Consider the following 17165-nt stretch of genomic DNA (forward strand, 5'->3'; position numbering starts at 1 on the left):
CCTAGCAAAAGATCCCCTCCTCTCAAGGAGGTGTGTTTCATGGGACATGAGGGTGGCAAATTCACACACTCAGGTTCCGAAGAGCACGTGTCGTAACACCCTTCTGGAAATAGCCAGGACTTATGCAAGAGGACTATACAGTTCTCAGCATTCACCACACCAGTCTTATGTCACTTCTTCTCTTTAACAGAGTAGTTTATGGGAAAGGGCCACAGGTACCAATAACATGAACTATAGTATTGGCTATGGGTAACAGTTGTGTTCAGCTGAGGCATTCCAACAACTGAATACAATGAGACTAAATCACAGCTATATTTTGCTACATCAATCAGTCCTTTTAGATTCTTTAACTTTTTTTTCTTATCAGCCGTTCCCTGCTGTTCAACTCAGGTCTCAGCAAAATAACATAGCATTTTGGAGAAAAGATGCAACCCAGTAACCCAGCACTGGAGGCCAATATGGAGAAGATCTCCACAGCCACTATGTATTTCCCCTTAGCACTCAGGTAGGTAGGAACAAAGGACAACCACACACTGCAAAAGATGGACATGCTGAAGGTGATAAACTTGGCTTCATTAAAACTGTCAGGCAACTTCCTAGCTAGGAAAGCCACAGTGAAGCTTACAATGGACAGGAAGCCCATAAAACCTAGAACACAGTAGAACATGGTGACTGACCCTTCATTACATTTCAATACAGTTTCTTTAGTCATTGAGTGCTTGTCTAAATCTGGGAATGGGGGAGCAGCTGCTAACCACACTGTACAAATACTGGCTTGAATAAGGAAGCTAGCAAGGACAATGGAGTTGGCCAGTCTTTTCCCCACCCATCTCCTCATCCTGGACCCTGGCTTGGTAGCCATGAAAGCTAGAACTACTATGGTGGTTTTGGCTAATATGCAAGAAACTGCCACTGAGAAGATAATTCCAAAAGCAGTTTGTTGAAGGAAACATGTTATTTTTGCAGGTGGGCCAATGAATAGCAGAGCACAAAGAAACGAGAGCAGGAGGGAGATGAGGAGAGTGTAGGTGAGGTTCCTGTTGTTGGCTTTGATTATGGGTGTATCCTTGTGCCTCATGAATATTCTAAGTATCAAAGCTGTGATGCAAGAAAAGGATAGAGCAAATGTGGCCAGAATTATCCCCAGAGGTTCTTTGTAAGAAAGGAAGCTTGTGTCTTTTGTAAGGCATCCATCCTGGCCAATGTTTGGATAATGATCTTCTGAACACTGAAAACAGTCATCCATGTCTGGAAAGAAAATACAAATAACATGGCATGTGTATATATGTATGTATATCTCTACCCAAGCATCTGTCTATCATTTCCTTTCTTTCATGCAGCCTCTGAATTAGAGTTGCTACTTGAAAAATATCAAAGGTGAGTTTGAAGGAAGAATAGTGTAGATCTCTCTTCCGTCAATAATCTGAGTTAAGACCACATAATTCAGTGGGAGGATGGATTTTTTTAATGCATCCAGGGGCTGCAACATTTCAGTGGGTTTAAGCTGCTTTAGATACACCTAAAAATCAAATATCATCCTTTCTGCATCTGACATGGTCAAAGGTCTATGTATATTTTTTGGGGGGAGTGGGGTATTGCATTGTCCAGCCTTCACCACCCTGGTGCCTCCAATGACTCCATCTAGTTAGCACAAATTTGTTCTAGCTGGGGCTGATGGAAATTGTAGTCAAAGCCAGCTGGAGAGTACCAGGTTGGTGGACTCTGTCATTGAATTTTGACTCAATAGGCCATAAGTAGGAATGGGAGAGGAATTCATTGTGTTACCAGATCTGCATCCTGATAGCTGATTTCTGGTTTAGAACACAGTTCACCCAAGGAATTCATACTGCAAGAAATCTGTCAAGGTGACCCATGGCAGCCTTTTAATTATTTTATTCCTCTCACACAGTTAACAGCTGCTTGGAGCAAATTGCTAAATGGCTCCTTTTTTCCTGCATCCTAAAAAGAGATAATAGCTAGGTGTGCTCAGCAACCACAAGATTTGTCATGTATTTGCAGTGCTTGGAAATGTCCTGGGTTTTTTTTATTTGTATCTACTCTGTTTAATTCTGATTCAGGGTGAAATCCAACTGGTATTTACATCAGACTGAGGGGAATTGGATAGGGTGGTCCCCGGCTCAGCTGGGCTATACTTGTCTGCACTGGCAGAAGCCCCACATCCTGGCTCTGCCACGGTGGAGTCAGGACCCAGCCAGCTCAGTCAGGGATCCACCAGGGAAACCCAGCATGGCATTAGGGGAGCTGGCATAAGGCCTGAAAAGGGGGTGTTCCGGGGGCATGTCGGAGGAGGAGCTAAGGGGGGAGTTAGGCTACATTCAACTTGTGTTCAGCACATACTGCAGGTCCTGATCCATGCAAAAATTATGTAGGAGAAAAGGTTGGTTTAAGAAAAAAATTGCAATGGAAGTCACTGGAAGGGTGTTACTCCCCAGTAGGGGTATTTGTGAGAGCCAGCTTTTACGTTCTGGTCCCTGTGTGCAGCTCCCAGAGGCATCCAAATGGCATTTAGATGCTGCAGACCTTCTCGTTGGCTCCCATTTCCCCTTTTGTCGGCTTCCACTGAGTTGGATTGCTCTGCCCTTTTGTTATTTTGTTATTTAGGTTCCAATCCAATCTGTTATATCCAAAACTCTGTTTTACTCTGTTGGCTGTAATGGGAAATCTAAATCTGGCCCCAACTTGTTTTTTTTCCTCATACATGGGTGATATTTGCAAGCAACAGAGCCCTTCGAGAGTGGATTAAGCTAGCCAAATTTCAGGCAGATACATCCAGAGTTTTTCATGCTGGGAACATTTAAACTTTTTTTTAAAAAAAAAAATCTGCCATAATTGGATGCAAACTGCAGGAATTGTTACTCCTCATGAGGACATGAACCCTGACAAAATTCAGAAAAATATAGCAAAAGTTATGATTTTGGTTTGGGAAAACAAAAATCACATTCCCTATTTTTTTGAAGGGGGAGGGAGGTTATCATGTTAGGTGATTTTACTATAGTAAAGTCACAGATATTTCTTGCCACCGTTTCCTTTCCTGGGATTACAAGAGAGAAACTGTGTTTTTTAATTGCTTGTTCAGAAATATAAAGGTTGGGAAATACAGTAAGTAGGCCACCTAATAGAGTGTTTCTGCTACTTATGGCCTTCTCTCACAGCCAAAACACGGAGTGGAGTGATGACCCATGCAAAGCTTTGTTTATTGACTTCAACAGGTCTCTCTCAAATTATCATAATTAGATTGGCGTTAGAAAATTATTCACTGTGATTCAAATCTAGACGTGTCCATCAAAATTAAAGATCTCCTGACCTTTCCTTCCCTCTCCTCAGCTTGATTTCATTCCTTGGAAAAGAAAAGTTGTGGAAAAGCTGTACATTTTACTATTGTGGAGGGATACCACAACAGAGCTACCCAAAAGTTTGAGATTTCCCTGGTCTACCTCCACTTGTCTTAATAGCAAGATCTGACACATGAATGTGAGTTCTTTCCCAATCATCCTGATTCACCTTGTTATTTGGGTTATACACAGAGCAGATGCATACTGCTACAAATAACTGCTTGGAGCAGCTAAAAGTGCAACTGCATGTGTACATTGCTATTGGAGGTCGCTGATTCATTGGGTCGCCGTAAGTCGTAAGTTGTAATTGATTTGAAGGCACATAACAACAACAACGTGTGCACTTTGAAAACTGGGTCGACAAATGTCCTTGGGTCATCATATGACATTATTATTATTATTATTATTATTATTATTATTATTATTATTATTATTATTGATACCCTGCCCTTCCTTCCAGCAGGAGCCCAGGGCGGCAAACAGAAACACTAAAAACACTTTAAAACATCATAAAAAGACCTTAAAATACATTAAAACAAGACAACATTAAAAACAAAAAAAACTTTAAAAACATCTTTTTTAAATAAGGGTTAAAGATATATTAAAAGACATATTAGAAGCAGTTCTGACACAGATGCAGACTTGGATATGTCTCAACTTAAAAGGCTTGTTGGAAGAGGAAAGTCTTCAAAAGGCGCCAAAAAGATAGCAGAGATGGTGCCTGCCTAATATTTAAGGGGAGGGAATGCCTTTCATTGTATGGGAGTGTGGGTGAGATGGTGGCTGCTATAGATCTATGGGGGGGATTCTGTGCAAGGCAATGCATAACATCAACCCCCCCACCACATGGTGACCCAGTTTTCAAAATATACACTTGTTAGCTCTTTGGAAAGTGGTTGACCTCTTAGGAAACAAAGGGGGGGAAATCTAAAGAATAGTTGGATCTGCCCCAAGCAACTGTTAACTCTTATAGAAGGGGGTGGGGAGCAGCTGTCAAACCATTTGATAAAATATGAGTGATTCCTTTGTGGGCTGTGTGTCAGACTTTCATGTGGCTTTTGGTGGGTTTCATTTTCTAAACAGACTTCCCTCGCCCCACCAACAAAATAAAATATAATGCAGAAATGGAAATCAGAATTACAGTGCAATCTTAACCACGTCTTCTCAGAAATAAATGTTACTGAATTCATTGGGGCTTACTTCCAGGTAAGTGAGGCTAGGGTTGTATCCTTAGGCCATCCTTATCACAAGCACCCACCCCCCTACAGTTGACTGTTTCAGATGCACTCAGCATTGTAGCTGTGGAGTCAATTACTGAAGCCATTTCCAATTTGGTAACCTGCTTCAGAATTTTGGTAGAGTGGAATTAGTTCATTCTGCTCTATGCTAGAGTAGTATCAGCTTGTTCCAGACATTTCTTATCTGAGGCATTCTCATGCAACGTAGCATGACAGGAGCCCCAAAAGAAGTGGCAGCCATGTCAGCCAGAAAATCCCCCAGGGCATTCAGAAATCCAGATCTATGGACCCCCTACACACACACACACACACACACACACACACACACACACACACGCCAAGCAAAGTAACAGTATTCAGCCCAAACACTACCAGGGAGTCATCCATCCATGACAAAGGACTCACAATGAGGGTCTCAGGTCTCCACTGATGCTGTAATTTCTGGAATATGTTGGAATGACAAAATGTATATGTTGTTCTATAAGAGGGCATTCTTTCGTAGACACCACTACCACCGCTATACTGTGGGCAACACTTTGAACATTAGGGAAGTATTTTGAATTGTTTTATAAACTGATGTGAGGGAGCTAGATCATAGCTGATTAATTTGATAAGCTATCTGTTCTTACCCTTCTGGTCTGATATCTTTCCTTCTGCACATGGAAAGCAATCATAGCAGCAAAATGGCTCCCCTTCCCTCTTGGCCCTACTATAGCCTGGATAGCAGTAGTCATTACACCGTGAAAGGGGCTTTGACTGTGCAAAAATGAAAGAGAAGAGTAAGGTAAAATTCAGATTGTATACGTTGGAAAATTTATTTCAGTGTTCTTTACCCAGTTAAGAAATGGCTTAATTCTGGGATCTCACAATATCATCGAACCTAGAGAGTACTAGGTATTCAGCGGACTGCTGGAACCTGTGGAATTACTGTAATCCTTTGTTCACGTGAACAAAAATCACAAGCAAATATGTGCAATGCTTCAAGGTTCTACCATGAGTTTTTGAGCCAGTGTGGTGTAGTGGTTAAGGTGTTGGACTACGACCTGGGAGACCAGGGTTCGAATCCCCACACAGCCATGAAGCTCACTGGGTGACCTTGGGCCAGTCACTGCCTCTCAGCCTCAGAGGTAAACCGCCTCTGAATACCGCTTGCTATGAAAACCCTATTCATAGGGTCGCCATAAGTCGGGATCGACTTGAAGGCAGTCCATTTCCTTTTTTTTCATGAAGGATTAGTTGGTCAATTTCCCCCTCTTTAAAGAGGTTTATCAGTGTTGCATTCTTCTACATCTTGTGCAAGTTTTGGAAGGCTAGATGCTATTGGAAGATAGTGATTTCAGTGATCAATGAAATATTTAAGAAGGGCTGATGATTGATCTGTGGTTGTGCTTTTTGAATTATGTGGATAATCACAGGATACTGAGGAACAGCTGAAGTTAAATGCTGTACATATTAATATTAGCAAGGATCATGTCTGCAAAGTTTGGAAGGTTAATTGTAAGACTCATAAGAAGAAATTGGTTAAGAGTTTGTGGGAGCAGATGGCAATTGGTAAGCTGACAGTAACGGTAAAGAAACATAGAGCAGAGCTTGGAAAAGTTACTTTTTTTGAACTACATCTCCCATCAGCCCAATCCAGTGCCCATGCTGGCTGGGGCTGATGGGAGTTGTAGTTTTAAAAAGTAACTTTTCCAAGCTCTGACATAGAGAGTATAAAAATAGATTGAATAGGTGGAGACCAGTTGTGCAATATAGATGGGATGAGAGCAGATCAGTGGTCCCTAAACCTTTTTCCCCACAGACCACTTGAAAATTAATAGTAGTCTTGGAAGACCACTTAATGATTTTTTCTGCCTGTTGTAGCAATTGTAATGTGCTGTACTAGGTGCTGTGTGATTTCTTCATTGTATTTGTATTGCTTCTGTTATTTCTTATACAGTGTTGTATTGTATCACAACTTGCATTATCTAGACTTCAAATTGTAATACAATAAAATTCAGTATAAAAATAAAGGAAACAATGACAATGCAATTAAAATCAACATGAATATTTGATGCAGACATGCAGTGGACCACCTGACTGATACTTGCAAGCCGCTGGTGGTCCACAGACCACAGTTTGTGAATTCCTGGAGTACACTCTATGTTAATGTATTTAGTCTCTGAAAAATGTGTTTTTAGGAGAAATTAACACTAAGATGCTGGAGAATGTTCATGAGGTTTTTTTTAAAAAAAAAATTGTAAATTGCTACAGAAATGTGGAAAACTGAATTTAAGATCAGAAAAGTAAGCAACTGCGACAACCAAAACTGACAGATCTTTCAATCCCTAGCCTGAAATGGATCTTACCTTGTTGAACCTGCTGGGCCACATAATAGCATCATCATGGATGGAGAACTTCTTGCCGGGGGGAGCCTGTGGGTCCATCATTCCAACTTTGATCCTAAGAAAGGACTCATTTGGGAATGTGACCCAGTTTATTATATCATATCCAGCTACTAATTTCCCATTGTGATCAAAGGAAACCTCTTCCCCAGCAATATTGTTAAATGACACTGTTCTCAAAAAGTGGTGGAGCTAAATTAAGAGAGTGGAAATCAATTAATGAAGAGTCATAAAGCAATTCAATATGATAATAGATTGGTTCTTTGGACGATGAGGGACTAAAAGGTGTGATAAAGGAGGATAAGGAGATTGTTAGAGAGGCTAAATGAATTCTTTGCACCTTCTTCGCAGAGAAAGATATAGGGCACATCCCTATGCCTGAACTAACTTTCACAATCTGAGAAAAACAGTGGTGACAAATGACAAACTTCAACTTCTTATAGACAAAATTAAAAAATGACAAATTGCCAGGTCCAGGTGGCATCTACCTGAGACTTCTTAAACAATTGAATGTGAAATGATCTGCTAACAAAAATATGCAACTAAGGTCAGGATCAGTACCTGAGGACTGGAAAGTGGCAATGTAACACCAATTTTTAAAAAGGAACCCGGTGAGATATCTAGGAACTACAGACCAGTTAGCTTAACATCTGTCCCAGGAAAACTAGAATTAAGCACTGTCAATGATAAAATTGCCAAGTATATAGAACAAGTCTTGCTGAAGCAGAACCTTTATGGCTTCTGCAAGGGTAAGTCTTGTCTTACTAACTTATCAGAATTATTTGAGTGTGTCAACAAGCATATAAAAAGATGTGATCTAGGTGACATTGTGTACTTATATTTTAAAAAAGCTTTTGACCAAGTACCTCAGCAATGACTCCTGGCTAAGCTTTGAAGTCACAGAATAAGAGGAGAAATCCTTTTACAGATAATTAATTAGTTAAAATATAGGAAGCAGAGAGTAGAAATAGACCGTTCTCCCAATGCAGAAAGTCAAGTCAATGATCAATAGTGAGACCTGTTCTTTTTAACTTGTTCATTAAAGGTTTAGAGTTAGGGCTGAGCAGGGAGGCAGCCAAGCTTGCTGATGATACCAAATTGTTCAGGGCCATTAAAACAAAAAGTAACTGTGAACAACTCTGAAAGGATCTCTCCAAATGAATGAATAGGCAGTGAAATGGCAGCACCCCACAGTCCTAATGTTAGCAGAAGCATCTGGACAGATTTAAAATGGAAGAAACAGAAGGCCTATTGTTTAGGTGCAAAAATTCTAGCACTCCTCTAGCACACTCAGTGAAGAGCATGAGGACAGGAATAATCAGCATACTACATCTGCACCCCTACATCATTTAAATTGCCCCCAATTCATGGAAAGTGTCTGTGTGAAGAGGGATCCTCCTGTATCTTTTGAAACACTGAAATAAGATGGTTCCCCTCTTCACATCGTTATCCTCCACAAGCTGAATTGTAATTCCTGCTACACACAGTCAGCCCTTTATAATGTCAAGCAACTACTGCTGAATGCCTAGATATGATGAGCTGCATTGGCTGGATTAGAGTATTACCTGCCATGGCTGTTGATTTAGAAGCTCCGACCTTACTCTGTCTACTCTGTCTCTGAATTTGGAAGAATGCAAAGCGTGTGCCACAGCATAGACTGCATTGTAGACACTGTAGCTATGGCCAGTCATGCTCATTTCAAAAACAGACTCAGGAAGGGTCTCCAGTTTCTCCTGCCCAGTGCAGAATCCCCTTTGTTTTTTGTCTAAAGAAGGATGGGGGAAAGAACAGTTAAATGCCTTTTCCCAGAAGACTCTGATAAAGCCATCATCTTTTTCCAAGGTAGGGTTTCTCATCTGGAGAAATTTCTGGAATCCTAGCAGATCCTTTGAGTGACTTGAAAAGGATAGAGCACCATGGAGGAAAGTTATGTCCCAGCCTCTTTGAAAGGGAAATGATGTGAAGTCCATCTGGGCTGTCATAATCCAGACTTTTGCCTTGGTTTGCACTGATGTACCCTCTGTTTCTGCAGCCTGGGGTAGCATTCTCATTGCCATAATGGTATGAATTTCACCGTTCACGACCACAACATTGGTTGTGCTTCCCATAATAACACTAACTGCTTTAAAACCTTCCGTCACCATTTCAAAAACTTCACTGGAAAAAGTGGGTTTGGGAACCCTTTCTATAAAATCAAAGCAGATTCCTCCGTGGGAAAACATGGGAAGAACATTCTGTACAAATTTCTCTCCAGTGTCATCGTTGAGACAAATCACCCCAATCCACATCCAGCTGAAATGCAGCAGGAGCTGGAGAATCCCATCATACTGATGGGTCCCATCTGGGAACATCCAGTGGAAGAAAACCCTTTGGATGCTATTGTCCATCATGAGAGAAGAGCCATAGATGACCTAAAGACACACACACAAAAGGACACCGGATGGTGATAAGTGGAACCTAGATTTTAATTTTTATTCAGTTAGTTTTTTATGAACCGGGGGGGGGGATTCGAAATCGTCTTTATTTCTCTTAATGAAATGGAATGATAAAGGTTCTGTTTTGGAAAACTTGTTGATATACGTGACTTTGCATTATCATATCAAACATGCAGTTAGGCACAAGCAGTGGAAATTTGTTGAAGATGTGGGCAGGCACAGATAGCCCTGCATGCTTTTCTAATGCTGAGCAGATGCCTGCTGCTCAGGACCCAACAGAATTAAGGTAAATCCACAGCAAGGCTTAGAGGGTATTATATCCTTCCCTTCCAAGACTCAGAAGCACACAGACACACACAATCATGTACATTTACAATATCTCAGCCAGAAGGGACATAGTACACATCAAGTGTGAATGGTTTGTCAATTTCCCATGCTCCATCTACACAACTTACCTGTGGCAACTTGTACATACACAGAACATTTGCCATATGTGAACAGAACTCACAGTTTGGTCCCCCAATGACTGCTAGTGGAGAGTTCTCAGCATCACACTTGTAGTTAGGGATGAGTCTTCCCCGTCTAGAGAGAAGTTTGAGGGAGGCAAGATAGGTCCACCTTGCACTGAGATGGTCATCATAGATGTGGAAGCCCAGGGTGACATTGGATATGATTTTGGGATTTTCATTTATCTCCTTTATAGCAAATGCCAAGGCCACAATGTGCTGGTAGAGCTGAGTCATTACCCTGAATTAAGAGAGCTACATGCTGCATAAGACTGCATCTTCATCAGATCATAACATTCACTCCACTTCCATTGGAAATATCCTCCATGAATGTGTCTACTTCCCTTTTAAAGCCAACCAAGATGGTGGTCATCACTACATCTTGTGGAAGTGAATTCCACAGTTTAACTATGTGCTATATAAATAAGTACTTTGTTTTGTCTATCCTGAATCTTCCAACATTCAGCTTTATTGGATGACACCAAGTTCTAGTATTATGGGAGAGGAATAAAAAGTACTCCCTATCCATTTTCTCCACACCATGCATCATTTTATGCACCCTGTAAACTCATCAAATTTGCCCCCTCAGGCCCCCAACCCCAAAACAATAACACCAGAGTCTAAAATGTCTAAAGAGCATAGGAAGCTACCTTATAGTGAGTCAGACCACTTGGTCCATTTAAGTCAGTATTGCCTATCCTGACTGGCAGCAGCTCTTCAGGATTTCGAAGATGGTCCTCTGCCAGTCCTACCTCCCCCAAGATTCAAAGTGGGACTGGAATCTCAAGACATTGCATATAGTAGGGAACCTGTGGCCCTCCAGATATTGTTGTTTGGATGAAAATTGGCTATGCTGGCTAGGACTGATGGGAGCTGGAGTCCAATAGTATCTGGTCTGTAAGTTCCCCTCCATGGAATAAAAAATCTCTCAAACAAAAGATTTATTTATTATTTATTTATTACATTTATACCCCACCTTTCTTTTCATGCTAGAAACCCAAGGCAGCTTATATATGGTTCCCAGGCGGTCTCCCATCCAGGCACTGACCAGGCCTGACCAGGGAGCTGGCCTCATGTGCCTTCAGACCATAGCCTGGGATGTTCAAGTAGCAGATGCTAAACAAAAGTAAGGACACATGTACCACTTTTCTTATTAAATATACAATGTATACATTGGACTCACCATATAATCAGCTGGTGTGAAATAATGGATGAAACTCCCTGCAAAAAGGGGCTAGGGATATCAGATTACTGTCCCCCTCCAAAATACCCCTACCACTGAAGAGAAAAAGGCTGCTGCTAGCAATCACAGTTATTGCAAAGGTGAAAAAATATTAATTACAGATGTATGATACTTTACCCCACCCAGAAAAACCCAACACCAACTACTTACATATGATCACCAGAAAGTTCCTGAAATGGATGGTTTGCAAAGGTTATGGTAGTTGAAAATATATAGACCAGAGACATAACACCAGCAATGATGAGATCCCCTGAGTGATAATAATGGTGAAGAATAGGAAGGGGGTCCCTGGTGGTACATTGAGCCACAGGAACCTTGGACACAGCCTGAGGCAGCATCACTATTGCCAAGACCACCAACACTACCATCTTTTAAGACAATGTTCATTTTAGACAGCACTTTATCTCTTTCCACATTATCATTAGAATGTTCATGTATCACCCGGGCAGACTTGAACGGCAACTCATTCAGCTCATTCAACACAAAAACTATATGCTCTAAAGACTGTCAAAGAGCTATGTATCTCTATAGGCCAATCTCTGAATGACACAGAGGATTTTAATATCATCCTCGGTCTTTGTCATTGTGCATGTGGCCACTGGAACTCCCTAGGGAAGTGAAGAAGTAATGGTAATTTTGATTAATTTGATGATTACAAGGAAGATTATCATCTGCTCCAGTTGTACCTTCTCTGTCACATTGCAAAAGAAAACATTTTTTTCACATCTCAGCCAAAGTATCTGCTGTTCCTCCCCAGTGGGAGAGCAAGAAAGTTGAATTAAGTCATAGAAACAACTATACAGAGAGAGAGAGAGAGATGCAGAGAGAATGTAAAAGGATATTTACCCCAATACAATAATAACTTTTTTTGCATAATATTCATTCATTCATCTGAGATATTTGCATCCTGCCCTACATTTGAAGATTGCAGGCTGGGTGACAATAAAATTCTACAATTCATGATAACTGACAACATAATATTCCTAACAATTTATCATAAAAACTGAGAGAATGAAAGCCTATAATTCCAGGTGAACATTCATGGCTTCTAGAAGACTGAGTGAAGTGCCAAGTTTTGAGCTGGTATATTATTAGTATTAGCATTAGCATTATTAGTATTAGTATTAGTATTAGCAATTAGTATTAGTATTAGTATTGATGATGATGATGATGCCTGCCAAATTTCAGAGTGGAGGGTATTTCACAGCTGGGATGCCACTACTAACAATGGCATCTCTGGACTTCATCCATAGTGTATAAATGTTACAATTGAAAAAAAGAGAATATTTAGCAGACAAAGCACACATGGTTATCTCCTAAACCTTCCTCCTTTTTCCTGAAGACTCTCCCCTTTCAATAACTGCCTTCTCAGAAATCCACCAGGTGTGCACTTCAGGGATATTTTGCCCTCCCTCCATGCCTCTCAAAATATTTTTACTCAGTCAGTTAACTTTATTGCTTGAGCCATTGGCCATTGCAAACAGAGAAACAAAAATGAAGAATAAGATTGTCATCATAAAACTACTTAAGGCATATACAAAGGCAACAAAACGAATACACTTATAAAACTAACCTTAAGATTACACAGCATGATTTAAAATCCATTAAAATTTAATTACTTCAAAGTTAAGAATCAGTAATAAAGCTAAAACAATGGATGATAGGAAAGTTAAATCAGAGCGTCCCCATGACAATTTACTGCATTATCAGAAATATTTTTCTCTCTCAGATCTTTAATGCTGCCAGGGCAAAAAGAGAGACTATATGAGTTACAAATGTGTCTGTGTCAGACAGAAGATAGAAAATCTTCTCTGGGACCTGATTAGAATGCAGACGGGATAAGGAAAAAAAATAGCTTGTGACTCAGAGTACAAAGGGCAAAGCAACAAATAATGAGGCAGATCTACAATCTCTGAAACTCCACAGATCCATAGGCGTTGTAAGTATCTGCCACCAATCATGGCAGTTGGCATAGTTTGAAAATGGAGTGCTGTAAAAGCTCACCTAAGTTTTGGTACTGTGAGCTTAATCAGATAGGCAGCTCTTTAATTGTTACAGTTGTAAAGCCTATACCATTTCAAGAAAGGTCTGGCGAGAGTAATTCATTAATGTTTTCCTAGCCATTCTACATTCTTGATCAAGCCATCTGTTGATTATTAATCTATTGGGATTAAACTGTTTGCCACCACACCAAAGAAGACTCATGACACACTTATGGATTAATGTTATATTTATTAAAATATAGCAATTATATTTAAATCCAATTGCTGCCAATTACCAAATTAAAGCTACTTCGGGCAGGTGAGGATACCTGACTGAGAGGGATTTATCCCTCCAATTCACTGGGCATGTCAGTCTCTACTGACCATGACTCCCTAGCAAAGAATGTGGGTAAATTATCCCTCCTTGCCAAAAGAGTCAATCATGTGTTTCCAACCTTTGCACCCCGGCCCCGCCGTACAGGCATTCACCCTGATGCGCAAGTTGGTCCCACAAGGACACCCCCAAGTTCCCCACCAGCCACACCTGACTGGCGGTTCCCTAGTGAGTGCCCTTTAATACAATGCCTCAGTCACCTATTTTGTACCCCACCTTCCTCACCTGCCCGAATTCCATGCCAGCCAAAGCTAGCAACCCAAACCCCCCCTTATTAGCCAATTGAATTAAATCCCAGCGGTATGGAGTAGGCAAAACAAAAGGGATGCTGAAATCAGCATCCCCCCAAAAAAATTCCTACTCAGTCCCAACTGGCGACTAGCAAAGCCCATATTGACTGGGGGGTGCCGCAAGGCAAAAGAGAGGCAAGAATTAAGGGAGGAGCAGTCTTATATACCCTGCTCCTTCCTTACTCGGATTGGCCCACGGGGCCCCATGTGATATAAGTTTGAACCCTTCGGGAATGTTCCCGAGCCTTCTGTCAACGCGGGGTGGTGGCAAACATGCCCCTGCCTTAGTGGGCACACCATTATAGTGAGCCAGAATAAGTCCAAGGGTTTGAACAATAGTTTGATAGACATGTAGAGTGTCTGATTCAGAGGCCATAACTCATTGATGGAGGGAATTACAGGTGTTACTGTCAAACATCTGAGAAATGGAAGAACACGAATCAATTGTTCCTCATTTCCCCAAGGTGAACTCCATCCGGATTTTGTAAAGGATGGAGAAGGACAGGGTTTAAACAATTCATTTTCAATAGCAGAGGAAAGTGGTCTCTTTCGACTCTGTTAATAACCTCAAATCTAAGAATGTCAGGCAGCAGTGTTACAGATCCTGCCACATAGTATAATATGCTGGCACCCCTCATGGTAAGCTAAGTAAAAGTGTCCATAGCCTTATCATAACAAGTGTCGTGTAGACACTCTAAGAGTCTCTGCCCTTGTTTGTTTATGATTTTGTCCTGAGAAATTCTATCAATAAAAAGGGCTTGAGGACCTGCACTATAAGTTGTGTTTTCCATTTGTTTTACCAGGACAGCACCCAATCTGGCTTTAAAGTCTCCACATAACAGGAGTTTTGTATTTGGGTACTGAAGTTCCAAAAGAGTAAAGATTTCTGATAAGCTATTCCAAATACTATAGGGGCTGATGTCTTTGTCCAAGATAGGAGGGAAGTATATACAAATGAGAGAACCGAATTGCTTACCCTTAATAAAAAGAATCTGTATATACTGTGGAAAAGTATTATTCAGCAGCTGCATATCTACTTGCAAATCAACTGAAATAAATATGGTAAGGCCACCACTGCTATGCCCTTTTATATTAGTGTTTACAACAGGGAGAGAAAATGAATAAAATCACTGTAAAGAAGGTAGATTTGTCTCAACAGCCCAGATTTCTTATAAACAAAGAATCTTAAACTTTTTGAGATAAATTACAAAATCAGCATCATGGAACTTATTTCTTCAGCCCATAATGTTCCAAGAGAGTAAAGGTAATTGTCAGAGTGATGTAATTATATCAAAATCTTTGTTTTATATATACACACATTTCTACAAGAAGGTGGATGAATAGGGACCAAGGAATCCAAGTTTTTGCTTGGAGGCTCTCTAGGCCGAGCTCATGAAGTTCCAAAAAGTGTTGGGCCATCCATTCCTTTGATAGTGCATCATCATGGGCAAATTTCTTGACATGATACTCCTTGGGTGACTGCAGTTTATTAAAATCCCCAAAAATGGTGGTGGTGGGTTAACAGACTGAGGTTGATTCAAAGGAGGAAGTGATGGACTACCTATCAGTTGGGAATTCACCTCTACAGAAACTAACAAAGTAGGTCTGGTGCTTCCTTTACTCAGAAGAATACTTGCCAACACACCAAGGAAGACTCGTGACACATGTATGGTTGAAATGTTATATTTATTAAAATATAACACATAATCAATCAAATTCCAATCCGCCAATTAATAATCTCAAATCCTTCGGGCAGGTGAGGCTCAACCTATCTATGAGGGTCTAGACCCTCCAAACCCGGAGGCAAGTCAGTCACATCGTACTGCAACTCCCCAGACAAGGATGTGGGAAAACTTCTCCCTCCTTGCAATCGGAGTCAGGTTTGTGGTTCCAACCTCCGCATCCTGGCCCCACCGTACAGGCGTTCACCATGATGCGCAAGCCGGTCCCACGTGGACACCCCCCGGATCCACACCAGGCATTACGCCTTGATGTTTCACCAGGGAGTGCCCTTTACCCAAATGCCTCATCCACCTCTATTTTTAACCCCAATTACCTCACCTGCCCGAATCCAACGCCAGCCAAACCGGAATCACCACAACCCACCCGGAACAAGCCATATTTATCAAACCCAAGCAGTATGGAGTAAGCAAAACCAAAGAGATTCTGAAATCAGAAACTCCAAAAAAAAAATTCCTACTCAGCCCCCGCAGGCGACTAGCTGAGCCCATACTGACAAGGGAGGGGTGGGTGGGTGCCACAAGGCAAAAAAGGCGCACTCTTAAAGCGGAGCAGGCTATATATAGCCGCTCAAAACCCTTACCCCATTGGTCAAGATACCCCACCTGACCTCTTACAGAATTTCTGGAACCTTCCCGAGCCTTCCTAGAAATAGGGTGTAGGCAAACCCGCCCCTACCAAATGGGCAGGACCGTCATTCTTAGCATTCCCAGCCTGTTTACAATAGCTAGTTGTATTTTTACTCATACCCTGTGATTTTTTTTCTCTCTGTCTCCTACGATACACAACACTTGGTCTATCTGAACTGTAAACTATTAAAGGCAGAGATATGGCCTCTGACTACTGTCATATCTCTCTCATTTCCTTCCCCTACCCCCATCCCTTTCTGTCCCTCACACAGCCATACTCTTTTTCTGTTTGTCACTCATTCTACATTCCATCCCACCCCTCCATCTTTTACTTAGTCTTTTCTCACATCAGGTACATAATGAGTATGTGCAGTGGGTAGTATTAGGAACTGCCATTGACTCAAGTTGGCCACAAAAATTTCTATTTAATACAACTCCAAACAATTTACACAACAGTTAGGTAATGGCACATACTACAAGTTCCCCTTGACCTAAGACAACAAGATGCAGTACAAACAGTGAAATATTTCCAGTACAACCACCCTGCAAAGTACCTGTAAAAATATCACTTTCTCATCAAACATTTAAGTCTTTGAAAATAAGCCCACTTGGCAAGCCCACTTGGCGAGCCTGGCCTTTAAAGGTTCCAGTAGAAAAAGAGGAAATCCAGTAGATAAAACACACACACTCAACCAGTTGCCCCCTAAATTTCCCTTCCCTTTTTTTCTTCAAAAGCTCTGCTGTGCATTCAAAAGCAGATTATGCACCTCTGAGATGTTTTCCCCTCCCCCATGTCTCTAAAACCTGTTGGCTATTAAACCGAGAAAGCAGAGGGTAAATTTCCACAAGTGAGCTACGTGACTTAGAAGCGAAAGTTGGCAGAGCTCGAGCCATCTTCAAGGACACGTTGCTATGCAACCTAGGCTCGGGCAGCTGGCCTTATCTATATAGAGGGCCAGCAGACACTTGTG

The 17165-nt window shown here is 41.2% G+C and overlaps 1 protein-coding gene across 1 annotated transcript; it reads right to left on the bottom strand.

The window, feature by feature from the left end:
* Positions 1–346: 346 nt before the first annotated feature.
* On the bottom strand, positions 347–9374 carry LOC133367049 (vomeronasal type-2 receptor 26-like). Its single transcript, XM_061590705.1, has 4 exons — positions 8541–9374; positions 6940–7167; positions 5221–5347; positions 347–1248 (listed from the first exon to the last, which is right to left on the bottom strand). The coding sequence occupies exons 1-4, from the start codon at positions 9363–9365 to the stop codon at positions 347–349; spliced, it is 2082 nt and encodes a 693-aa protein (XP_061446689.1). The 5' UTR covers positions 9366–9374.
* Positions 9375–17165: the final 7791 nt, after the last annotated feature.

The sequence above is a fragment of the Rhineura floridana genome, chromosome 11 (assembly GCF_030035675.1).
Source record: "Rhineura floridana isolate rRhiFlo1 chromosome 11, rRhiFlo1.hap2, whole genome shotgun sequence".
Lineage (NCBI taxonomy): Eukaryota > Metazoa > Chordata > Lepidosauria > Squamata > Rhineuridae > Rhineura > Rhineura floridana.